General features: G+C 47.7%; 1 protein-coding gene across 1 annotated transcript in view; it reads right to left on the bottom strand.

Moving 5' to 3' along the window:
* PRKAR2A (protein kinase cAMP-dependent type II regulatory subunit alpha) overlaps window positions 1–12,864 on the bottom strand; it is an 826,119-nt gene that overhangs the window by 50,975 nt on the left and 762,280 nt on the right. Inside the window, exon 10 of the mRNA XM_085624357.1 lies at window positions 7,890–8,028. Coding sequence (XP_085480483.1) covers window positions 7,890–8,028 — 139 coding nt within the window. The remainder of the gene's footprint in view (window positions 1–7,889; window positions 8,029–12,864) is intronic.

Raw genomic sequence — 12,864 nt, 5'->3', positions numbered from 1 at the left:
CGGATAGAGGCAGTAAATGCACTTCTTCAGAAAATAGCCTGAGCTTCCCACAAGATTCACAAGGCCTAAAGAGAGACCCTCTTAGAAGATGACATTTTGAAGATGAGCAAAAATCCAGAAAAAACTTAAGTACTGAGCAGAGCTCAGGGAGACTCCCTTCCCACGACGTGCGGTAGAAAATCAAGAGAGCCTGAGCCTCTGAGGAGAACATTCTGGTGGGTGCTGTCGCCTGATTGGCTGCAGTTTGGACTGTACATAATGACTTTGATAGTCATAAGTGTGGAAGGTTTTTCTTGTAGCCTAGGCTACTTTACTTCCTGGTTTTGTGTTACCAAGGTTTTTTGGTTATTATATGCATAATTATTGCTTTTTTATGTACCGTGGGACTCCCACTCCGACGACGGGGAATGATTCAGGCATGTGAATCTATGAAAGACACCCTAAATACTGGAGAAATGGTCCTCTGTTCTAGGTATGGTAGCAAAGGCAGAGGGGTTTCCACAAATGGGAGGCATAAACCTTCTGCACAGCATAGAGCACCCACTTATCGCTCCATTGGGGCAAGTGGTGCCTGAACCAGCTGCCAACAGGATAGCTGCACTGAGTGGAGGGCTAAGGAATGCGTTACTTACCTGTAACTGCAGTTATCCAGTATTGGTATCTTTCATAGATTCACATGCCTGAATCATTCCCCGTCGTTGGGTTGGGAGTCCCCGGTACATAAATAAAGTAATGTCCCATTAGACATATATAGTAATAGGCCAAGGGCCTCACATTAGTAACATCTCCATGTCATTTTGTAAAAAGGACCAAACTCTAGAAAAGAGCCAATCAGCTATCACCACCCTCTGGAACCCACCTGGAAGGTGCTCTAGTCCCTCAGATTTTCGTAAGCACAGTGCTAAGAAGGTGTATCACTAAGAGAACTAGGTGAGCCCTTCCAGGGGAGGCAGGTGGGTTGCATGTGAATCTATGAAAGATACCAATATTGGATAACTGCAGTTACAGGTAAGTAATGCATTCCTTATCCAGTATTAGGGTATCTTTCATAGATTCACATGGCTGAATCAGCGTAGTAAGCAATAAGCACATTTCGGATGGTACAGCATATAAAAATTCACCAGATAATAACATATCAATGTAAAACATAGAAAGTACCAAAGGTCAATCAAAGAAACCATTATGGAACACAATAGAGAAATGTGCGTATAAAAGAAAGGATGGTGGGATGAAAAAACGGCTCACCTTTATCGAAATAGATGACGCAACACTGCCTGTCCCACTGCAGCATCCTTCATGAGTTCCGTATCCAAGCAGTAATGCTTGGTAAATGTATGCGGTGTCTTCCATGTTGCCGCTCTGCAAATGTCTGTGAAAGGGTCACCCGCAAAGAGTGCCATGGAAGTAGACATCGCCCTAGTGGAATGGGCTCGAACCGTGGAACGCAAGGGATGGCCCGCTTGCTGGTGACAGAAAGTAATAGCTCCAGAGAACCAACGAGAGATACTTTGTTTAGTAAGTGGAAGACCATTCCTAGGTCGACTGTAAGCCACAGAGTTGGTTGGATTTGCGGAACAATTTTGTCCTGTCAAGGTACAATTTAAGGCAGCGTTTAAGGTCTAGTGAGTTTAGAGCTCGTTCTGCCGCCGTTTGAGGATTTGGAAAAAAAGGTCCGTAAGACTATAGGTTCATTGAGGTGAAAGTCTGACAGGACTTTGGGCACAAACTTAGGATTAGTCCGCAGTATGACCCTGTCATGTTTGAACTGAAGAAAAGGGTCTTGAATTGAGAATGCATGGAGCTCACTTACTCGCCTGGCAGAGGTAAGGGCTAGAAGGACTGCCGTCTTCCAAGAAAGATATTTAAGATCAGCTCTGTGTATCGGCTCAAAAGCTGAGCAAGAACTGTGTTGAGCTGCCAAGTGGGAGGCAGAGACTTCACTGGAGGAAAAGTCCTGAATAGGCCTTTGAGAAATTGTTTAATCAACCTACTAGACCAAAGAGAAGTGCCTGCAGAAGATCTTCTGAAACGGGATATTGCTGCTAGATGAACTTTAATAGAGGCATGAGCAAGACCTGAAGTTGCCAGATGGAGAAGGTAAGGCAGTATTTGTTCTGGGGAAGATGAAAGAAGGTGTATTTTCGCTGACTTACACCAGATGCAGAACCTCTTCCATTTTAAGGAATATATCGTATTAGTACTGTCGGCTCGAGCCCGAGCCAGAACCGCCCTGCAGTCTGGAGGAATCTCTAGGTCGTTAAACTCTCGGAACTCAGGAGCCAAGCCGATAACTTGAGAGATGCTGGATCCGGATGCAGGACTTGTTCCCAGTTCATTGTGAGGAGAGAGGGAAACGGTTTCAAAGAGATCGGCGGTTCCAGAGAGAGAAGATGGAGCTCCGTGAACCAATGCTGACGCAGCCACACCGGAGCGATTAGGATTAGCGTGCAGGGTTGTCTTCATTTTCCTGAAGACCCTGGGAATCAGGGGAATTGGTGGAAAAGCGTATGTAAAGACGTTGAACCATGCGATTGAAAATGCATTCCCTAGAGATCCCCGTTGGGGATGCCAGCTTGCAAAGTTTTGGCATTTGGCGTTCTGCTTGGTAGCGAATAGGTCCAAGAGAGGAGTGCCCCATTGGGAGAATATGCAGTCGAGAGTCCGTTGGTTCAACTCCCATTTGTGGCATGTTGTTTGTTGCCTGCTTAGAGAATCGGCCAGTACGTGGTCTGTTCCTGGAACATATTCCGCTCAAAGGGAAATGTGATGAACGAACTAGTTCCAGATTTTTTGAGATTCGTGAGATAGTGTCAGTGAACGAGTCCCTCCCTGCTTGTTCAGGTAGTGCATCGTCGCAGTATTGTCCGTCCGGACGAGCACTAGAGAACCTTTGATCATGGGAAGGAACGCCTGGAGAGCCAGATAGACAGCTCATAGCTCGAGGAGGTTTATGTGAAGCTTTCGTTCGGCAGGAGACCACTTCCCGCTGATTCAGAGTTCTTGGAGGAATGCTCCCCAACCCTCCAGGGACGCATCTGTTGTGATGACCTGTGGAGAAGCTTGGAGCAAGAAAGGCAGGCCTTGAGAAAGATTCCGTGGACGAGTGCACCACTGCAGAGCAGTGACCATCTGAGGGGTCACTTGAATGACATCGAAGGATCCTTCGGATTGAATCCATTGAGCCGACAGTGCTTCTTGGAGAGAGCGCATGTGGAGGCGACAGTAAGGAACAAGCAGAATACAGGAAGACCATTCCGAGAAGGGATTTGAAGAGGCGTACTGAGAGAGACTTTTGGGATTTTATGTGATGTGCCAAATGAAGAAGTTTGTTCTGTCGCTCTTGTGAGGGGAAAGCCTTTTTCTGGGTTGTGTCGAGAGTAGCACCCAGAAAGGTTATCCGCTGAGAAGACTGAAGGACGGACTTGTCCTGATTCAGAGTGAGTCCTAGGCGACTGAAAAGCTGTAGACAGGCGTCGGAAGACCTGGTCGCGCCGTCCAGGGAAGGTGCCTTGACGAGTCAGTCGTCGAGATAGGGAAAGACCTGATTGTGTTGCTGCCTGAGATATGCAGCCACTGGAGAGAGGCATTTCGTAAAAATGCGTGGAGCTGACTTGAGTCCGAAGAGCAGGACTCGGAATTGGTAATGTCTGCCTGCCACGGCGAACCTCAGGAATTTCTTGTGGTTTCTGTGGATAGGGATATGGAAATAGGCATCCTGAAGATCCAAAGACACCATGTAGTCATTTGCGTTGAGAAGTTGCAGCACTTCTCGGATGGTAACCATGCGAAACGACTTTCTTTAAAAATTTGTTGAGACTTCTCAAGTCCAGGATTGGTCTCCATTTCTTCTCCTTTTTGCGCACCAGGAAAAAACGGGAGTAAAACCCTTTCCCCCGTTGACGAAGAGGAACCCTTTCTATAACTCCCTTCTGGAGCACGAGTGAAAGTTCCAAGAGTAACAGGCGTAGATTTTTGCAAAGCATAGGTCGAGGAGAGGTCTGGAGAGGTTTGTGAGTGAACTCCAGCGAATGTCCAAACTGTATCATTTGAAGAACCCAACGGTCCGTTGTTATTTGTTTCCAATTGCGTAAGAAGTGGGAAATCCTTCCTCCAACTTTGAAGGGTGGAGAGGAGATGGAGACCGGCGGTAGATAAAGTCATTGCCGCCGAGCAGCGTCCTTCTGTCATCCTCCTTTTCCTCGAAAGGAGGTTTTAGTGTAAGAGTATTGCTGTTGTTGACGTTGTTGGTACTGTGGCCGATATTGTTGGTTGGAGGAGGAATAGATAGACCGATAGTGTTGGTAGCCTCCTCTGGTGGAAGATTGACCTCTACCCCTTGAGCCACGAAAAAGGGGGGGTTTAAATTGAAGGGTACCCAAAGCCCTAGCCGTGTCGGTATCCTTTTATATACCCTGAAGAGCTTTATCAATATGCGTGCCAAAGAGAAGCTGACCATCGTAGGGCATGTCTAGAATTTTTGTCTGGACTTCCGGCCGGAATGAAGTTGCCTTCAGCCAACCTTGGCGTTGTAGTACAGCAGCGCCAGCTAGTTGACGGAAACCAGTAGAGGCGATATCCATCACACACTCTATGATCTCGGAAGCCGAACGTTCGCCCTCCAGCAAGATCATCTTCGCTTCTTCCCTCGAGTCTTTCGGCAAGGCTCCCAAGTATGGAGCAATGTCCGCCCACATCTGCCTGTTATAGCGCCCTAATAACGCTAAGGAATTTGACGCACGCACTGTCAATGCAGACATGGAAGAAAATCGTTTTCCAATATTGTCAAGTCGTCTGCCTTCTTTGTCAGGAGGAGCGGACAGTGGGGCAGAAGGGTTTCTAGACTTCCTCTGAGCAGCCTGAGTGATGACAGAATCAGGCTTTGGATGTCCGGTAAGGCAGGCTGGAGCAGTGTCTGGAGCTCTGTACTTTTTGTCTAGCCGAGCTAACACTGGGGTAATCGAAGATGGATTGTGCATTATTTTAACACCCTGATCCCAGATGTAGTCTATAATAGGTACTGATCTTACAGACTTTTTGAAAGGTTCTTTAAAGTCATAAAGGAAACCTCCTGTTGGTGAGAAGGCATAGGGATCTGGAAACGCTGTGCGGCTCTTTCCAAGACATTATGAAACCCCTCCGATTTCCTCAGAAGGCAAATCAGCTTGAGTAGGCACCGGGGACGCTGGACAAGGGATAACAATCATCCCACTCATCACGAGTCGATTGAAAATCATAGAGTTCTCCCTCCTCTTGTTGCTCGTCATCCTCATCATTTGTGGAAGTTGGAGGCAGTAGCATGACAGGCACAGACTGTGGAGGAAGAGGTGGAGGCTGCAACCTTGGCGGCGGAGAGACAACCGGAGCTGGAGAAGTAGCAGAAGTAGGAAATCTCTGCTTATAGTCAGTAATCAGAAATTGGAGGTCAGAAATCAAAGGCGCAGGCAGACAGACCATGGGGGGTTGGGGAGGATGACGGTCGTCAGGATAATATGGCTGGTCTTCCGGTTCTTGTTAGTCATAGTCCGAACTCTCCTGGTATTTGACATGGAGTTCCGAAGGACTTGTTGCAGTTCCGAACATACCACCGTCTGAATCTTCGTCCTCTTCCAAAAGGTGAGTCGGAGGTAACTGCTGGACCCTGCTAGGAGAAGTCAGGGCAGGTGTCAACATGCGTTTTGTGATTTTGAGATGGACATACGCACTCTCCTCTTTGGACTCTGGTTTCGTCGATGATCCAGTCGTCGGTGTAGTCGTCGCCGGTGAAGCACCGACTGGCAAAATTGAAGGAAACGTCGACAAAGCTCCCGTCGACGGTGTCGTCATCGGAAACGTCGACTGTGTCGTCGACGGAGTCGTCTTCGTCGTAGACTTCGACAAAACACTCTTTTTTAATTTTAATCATCGACGATACAGGTTTATCGTCGACGACGACGTGGACGAGGCAGAAGATGCCAAAGAGGTGGAGACGGTCATCGTCGACTAAGTTATCCCCACAGCTGTAGACTGGGATTTTCTCACCGTCGACGCCACCGTAGACGAAGCCGTCGTCGACGAGGTGGAACCAGACTTTTCAAAGGTGTGTAGAACCTCCTGTGGAGAAACCTTTGTTGGTAAAGCCTTTGAAGACTTTTTGTGCGCCTTCTTTTGATGGGGCTGCAACGAAGATCCCGGTGAAGCAACTCTGGGCCTTTTTTGAGAGGATTTTGAAGATGTAGAGCAGCCTTCACTCTCCTCAGAAGACAGGATTTGGTCTTTATCTTTAAGTCTCTGCAGCCAAATTAGAAGGCATCCCTCCTGATCTTTAAGGGTCTTTGAAGAAAAGGTACGACATGCCTTGCAGTCCTTCGAGGAGTGGTCCGGGTAAAGACAATCGAGGCAGTCTTTCTGTTGGTCATCAACATGAAGCCTCTTTTCACCACAGGGCCTAAAAAGGCCTTACTTAGGAGTATCTGCCATGAAGATATTGAGAACTTCACACAGAAGAAGGAATCCTGAAGAAAATAAATCACTGGAAATCCAGAAAACAAGGAAAACTGAGCAGAGCTCAGGGGAGACTCCCTTAGCACGACGTGTGGTAGAAAATCTGAGGGACTAGAGCTCCTTCCAGGTGGATTCCAGAGGGTGGTGATAGCTGATTGGCTCTTTTCTAGAGTTTGGTCCTTTTTACAAAAGGACATGGAGAGGTTACTAATGTGAGGCCCTTGGCCTATTACTATATATGTCTAATGGGACATTACTTTATGTACCCGGGACTACCATCCAGACGACAGGGAATGATACAGGCATGTGAATCTATGAAAGATACACTAATACAGGATAACTAAAGCGGTTTGGAGCCAGCGGCAGTTGGATGAGCAGCGCGCCCTGGGCATGGCTTCCGCATCCTCTGTGGGATCCACGATCCTAGGTACAAAAAGGTTTGGAAGCCTACTGGGCAGGGGGGGGGGGGGGCGGGTAAGTCTGCTGTTGCGGACACCAATGTGAGCCCCGGCCGGGGCCACAGAAGGGGCAAAAGGACTTTTGCTGTGGTTGGGAAGCCAGAGAGAGACCTGTGGTTCTGGCAGTGACCCGGGTTTGCTGAAAACCCTTGAGTGCGTTTTCAGCTCTGAAGCACAATAGGCGGGAGCCATCCAAGGGCATGTCAATCAGTGATGATTGGGCATCCCGTGAAAACCCAGTGGACCTCAACCAAATGTGGCAGCGGAGTGCCACTGTAGAGGTCATAGCCCTGCCTAGGGGTCTGTGGTGTCCATAACAAAAATAAAAGAACAACAGTAAACGAGGCTTGGGAGAAAGTGTTGAAGCTCACAAGGGCTTTCTTTCACAGATGAGGGATTGGGGGGGGGGGGGGGAGTTTCAGTAGTAGGTTGACAACTATTTCCACGTTCACAGCACGGCTGGACTAGAAGCAGGCACAGTTATTGAATTTAGGGGTAATTCTATGCCTCGCCTCTGAGTTTCAGACAGAAATACCAGTACTTTCAAGAGACTTCGGCAGACAGGGGAGCTTCAACAGTTAGAACACTAGATGTGTTGGCTGGCTGCTTTGTGCATGGTGCAAAAGAACTCGCTCCACTTGCAACATTATGTGTATGGTGTGTAGTGTAAGTCTTGTCAATTGTGATTGTTGTCACCACACGAAGTTGCTTTTGCAAGGTTCTGAGAACCGTGCTTTAAAAACCCATTTAAGCAATAGATAACACAAGCGGGGACTAAAAGCATCATTTCATTTTGACCGCTGACAAAGTTAGTAAGTGTGTTGGGGGTGTGGAGTGCTAGAGGGGGATGAGGCTTGTTAAGAAATTGCTGGAAAGGAATGCTGAAAACACACACTGGTGCTAGTTCACTAACGAAAAAAATGAAAAAGTGAATTGATCTGAAACATTTACCTAAGCACTTAACAGTTCCAACAGCATATGCAGAGGCTGCTCTGGGTTTGTTAGTAACAAGAGCCAGTTCTCCAAAATAGTGTCCACTGGAACATCGGGCAACCTCGACTTCCTGGTTATTTTCCTGTCCTGTTTTTGTCTGTGGGTAAATCACATATGCATACATTATTTGTCTAGCCACTTTCACTTTAAGTGCCCAATTATAAAAGCAGCACATTTGACTGGCACCACAGAAAATAACTGAGTACACGTACAATTACCAGTTCCGTCAACTCTCACGAGTGCAATAACCTCTATACCTATATATATCCCTGCCACTGGAGACAGGAGGAACATTTTGAAACAAAAAGAATGTTGCAATTGCGAGCTGTGGAATTAGAGGACCTGGAACAATGTTGAGGTATATATTGAGAAGAATAGAACACTGAAAGAAACACACTACATATGTTATTATACATAACTGGACTACAAATTAAAGTTGCCCTCTTCCACCTTTCACAGTGTAATGCAAATCTACCGAAGGAACTAAAGTAAGGGAACCACGAACCACAGTGAGGCTTATCGCAAGGCCAATCCATACGCAAATGGAAACTGTGAACCAGGCTGGCAAAGTTTACCACAGACAGCTGGTTTACAAAGAGCTAGGGAGCCAGACTGGCTCGTAAGGCAATGGGTATGCAGCAATCAACTAGAAGTAATAGTTACTGACCTGTAAACCTAGATTTCCTCCAGAAGTATCTTTATAATTGCCATGTGCATTTCATTATTTGAAAAGCCAATTTAATAACTACAAAATAAGTGATTGAGGAGAGTCTGCCTTTAGCGGTCAGTTACTGAGGAACCACAATAAATCTCTCACCTGTAAAGATGCTCTGCAACCACCATCATCCTCTTCCTAAACATCGAAGGGGAAGAGGTGAGGACAGGGTGTAGAACAGTAAATTTGGAATGTTCTGACTCCGCACAAATGGAAGGTAGCACCTGTGGGATCCAATCCCCGGATTCAGGGAATAAAAGACCTAGGACACAAGTCAGCATCTTGAATTTTGCACTCTAGAGGAAGCCATTCAGAGGTTAAAGATCTAAAATCGTCCAGAGACCTCCATCTTTTTTGGGCAACACGAAATAGTGAAAGCAACACTCCTCAGGTTTCTTAACCTCCGGGAGCCTCGATTGCCTCTTCGGATGGAACTTCCTAAAGAATAATGGCTGCGTTATCTGTTAAAGTTTGGGCAAATACATGCAGGATTTAAGGGGAGGAAAGTAAGGTAGGTCATAATCTTTCTGAACAATCTGCACCGCTAATACTAAGATATAATGGCGTGAGCTATGGTGGGAAAAACACAAATGTTTCCCCCTACAGACCGAGCATGACAATGGGAAGAGAGAACAAACATTCGCAAAGCAATAGGTCTCGCATTTGCGAGACTTTGAGCTATTGGTATAAATGACACATAAAAGGCATGGTCATTTACAATGCCAATAGCCCAACCTTTCACAAACGCGAGACCTATTGCACTGCAAATGCTTGTTTTTTCCCTTCTGTCAGGAGAATGAGCAGAGACTGGGGCGGGGGAAGAACCTGGAATGAAAGTGGGAGGGTTGAAGAAACAAGCAAGGGGTGGGGAGACAGTAATTAAAACAAGCAGCACCTGGCCAGGAAAAGGGCAGAAAGAAAAACAAACACTTAAAAATAGTGCTTTTTATCCGATAAGAAATGTAGTTAGCTGTAGCATGTAGCTGGTGTTTTACACACTGACTTGAACAGATATTTCATAGTGACCTGCACACTCCGGGGTGGGAGGTGGTGTTGAGGTAAGGGAGGAGCGAATGTGAAGTGGAAGCAGCGCTGCGGTGTGGAGAGGGGGAAAGGAAATAAACATGATGAAAAGCAGTGATCCTATTTAATTATTACGTCACTTACTCTAGCATGTAGCTGCAGCCCGTTGCTTTTGACACGCAGTGGGTGTCTTTGTCCTGCGTCCAAATGCGGCTGTGGAGCGCGCATATTTAGTTCTAGCTTGTACACTCATGAAATATTAAGGACCATAAAGGAGTTATCGGGCAGCTAAGGGGGCGGAGCGTATCCAGGCAACCCCCAGTTGCTCAGGTTTACAACCACCCGAATGACTAAAGGGGTGTCGTCGTTCCTCCAGGGTCCAGCGTAAGGACTTCCTGGGCTTGTTTGGCATTTGCACCCTTGTTGTACTCCTGAAGAGGGTACCCCTATGTAACAATCACCTCTGGATCGCCCTGCAACTCCGCCATAGCTCTGGGTGTGGCCCCCGTCACACCCAGGGCCCCCCACTAAGGCAAGCATTCTTACTTACACCTGGCTGCTTCTAGGGCAGCACCCAGGCCCAAGTTTAACAGGTCCCTGCCCACTCTAGGCAAACGTACTCCATCCACATCGGAACATCCTGTGGACTTGGCATGCCAGAGTCCATGTCTGATAAATCCAAAACCCCTCTGTTTGGTGAACTTGCGCATGGCGCTGTTTACTCTCCTGCGAGAAATTACCACTGCCTCTCCAGACCTCGCCCCGTGCCTCACTAAACGTGGAGTAATCTCAAACCACCATAATTCACATGCGCCTACTTGGTTGCTCAACTTACAACTAGTGGATTTCATCGCTTGCAGCAGGACCTTCCTACCTACCCATGAAAGTGAGGTCATTGCCTCCCAGGTGTATTACAAAATTGTCGGGAGGGGATCTGCCCCCGCTAGTCTGTGCCACGGATTCTTCGGCAAGCTGTTCCAACGCATGCTTGGGAATCCCAAACACACTATCTCAGTGAAGGAAAGCCCATTTCTCCAATTCCTGCTTTCGGCCCATTGCGCCACACTTGCGATGTAGGAATGGCCAATCACCCAAACCTTTGATCCTGGAAAACTAAACAGCTTCCCGTTTGGTTCTACCTCTGAAAGTTCCCAGATCTAGCTGGGCAATTCCCATCCACCTCTGCAGGAGTACCCCGCCCCTATCAGGAAAACCTTGTGGCTTAATCCCAAGAGACCACGCCTTCTTTACCAAGCCCTTCTCATTTTATCAAATTTTGCATTCAAGTTGCATAAAGCCCTCATGCCTGATGGGCTTGTGCCTGGCTTATTGAACCCAAAGCCAAGTCTGCTGGTCTCCACTTAAATTGGGGGCTACTGTTCTGTTTTAACCCTAGATTAATTGACCCATACATGGTGTTTTTCGATGGCCTACCCTGACTTGAAACACTGTTCTCTACTTTGACTGCACGTTCAGGGGGGAAATCCCTATGATGCTCTGCGCCACTAGGGGCCTACTTGTTAGGTATTGCTGGGTTGTACATTACCCATATCGCCTAGTCACGGATTTCAGAATAAGCTGGAAAACATAATAGAGTTTGCCTCCCAGGCCCAAAGTGTAATTGTTAACAAGTTTTTATTTGTGGCCAACACTATCCCCTTCTCTCTAACAACTGGCCTCTGTGAGAAGTTGGCCTGATGTATGATGTCACTAGTTCTAGTGTACACCTTATATCAGTCCAAACAACCCTTATGGTGATTGGTTGTAAAGTCAACCTTATAGACCAGCTATCCTAGTGGTAGTATGGACAAGAGCAGTCTTAGGCTAAACTGTGAATGGCATGTGAAGCCAGATGTTATACCATATGTAATCCCTTGAATACCAAATGAAAGGACACCACAACAGATATATATATAAAATAAAGTGTATTTATTCTAGTCAAACCCTCAGCACTCTTTATGAGATTCGAGGTAAGTACAACACAGTCTTATTTAAGCATACATTAAGTCACACAGGTAAGTAATACAGTTAGGCCCTAGGGGCCACGCAAACCATATACTAAAGAAGTGGTATAAGGACCACTGTCACGGAAATAGAATAGGCCTAGGGAATCGCTGGGGCTACACTACACTACCAACAGTTAGGGAGTGGGAGGCCCACAGGATTCAGGTGCAGAGTGGAAACACTCACGCGTAATGCGTAAAAGTCGATAGAATCACTAGCAGTTAGAAATAAGCAGTTTTAGGACACTTCTGGAATAGCTAGAAAGTCGAGACTCGGAAACTAGACCCTAGGATAGTCAATACCCTTGTGAGCACCGGAGTACCCAAGTTACCTAGCCCACGGGCTGAGGGTGCATAGGTGTGAACTTGCGTCGGGTTTCGTCGTGGACTTCTATGGATGCCTGAAGGAAAGTTGCTGACAGGCAGTCAGTGAAGAGTGTCCGGTGGATCCCAAGGCTGGGATCAAGAAGGAAGGATACCTGCAAGCAGAAGGGACAGAGTCAGGGTCACTAGCCAGTGACCACGTGGAACCAGGAAGGAACCAGGCGATGTCGTGAAGATTGCAGGTGAAGAGGTGAAGCTTGTCGCAGCAGCCACGGGTACCAGGAGACGTCGAGGACGACCAGGAGGCGAGCTGTCCCACAAAGGCTCTTGCTGTCGGCGGCGGCGAAGTTGAACTAGGACTCACCAAGCCTTGGCAAGCGGAACCCACAAAGAATGGAGGACTTGCTTCTGGTGCAGACCAGGAAGGTCTGGGGTGCTTCTCTTTTGCAGAGGAGCAGGAGCCAGTCTGGAGGAGCCAAAACAGCAGTGGAAGTTCAAAGGCGTGTCGTCGCAAAGGCCGCTAGCCAACGGGCAAGCAACCGGACAGACGCGGCAAGCAGGAAAATGCAGAAGGGCCCCACGCAGGACTCGTGGAGTGTGGGGGGCTGATCTTCGGTGCAGATGGTGCTTGGGGCTTCTCAATCCCCGGTGCACAACTTCGATGGTGCATCAGAAGCTGCGCTCGAAGATACTCGCCACTTTTCCCAGGTAGCCGGTCCCACGTCTCTCGTCGCCACCACGGATCTCAGCTCGGCTGTGGATGTGGATCAGGGTCGGAGAAGTCTGGAAGTCAAGGCTCTGGTCGGGCTCTGCAGTCGGTCCCTCATAGAACTTCAGCAAAGCAAAGGGCAAGTCTCTTGATGGTGCC

Source organism: Triturus cristatus, chromosome 9 (genome assembly GCF_964204655.1).
Source record: "Triturus cristatus chromosome 9, aTriCri1.1, whole genome shotgun sequence".
Lineage (NCBI taxonomy): Eukaryota > Metazoa > Chordata > Amphibia > Caudata > Salamandridae > Triturus > Triturus cristatus.
The sequence above is the reverse complement of the archived record's forward strand: the minus strand, read 5'-3'. Positions and strand labels throughout refer to the sequence as shown.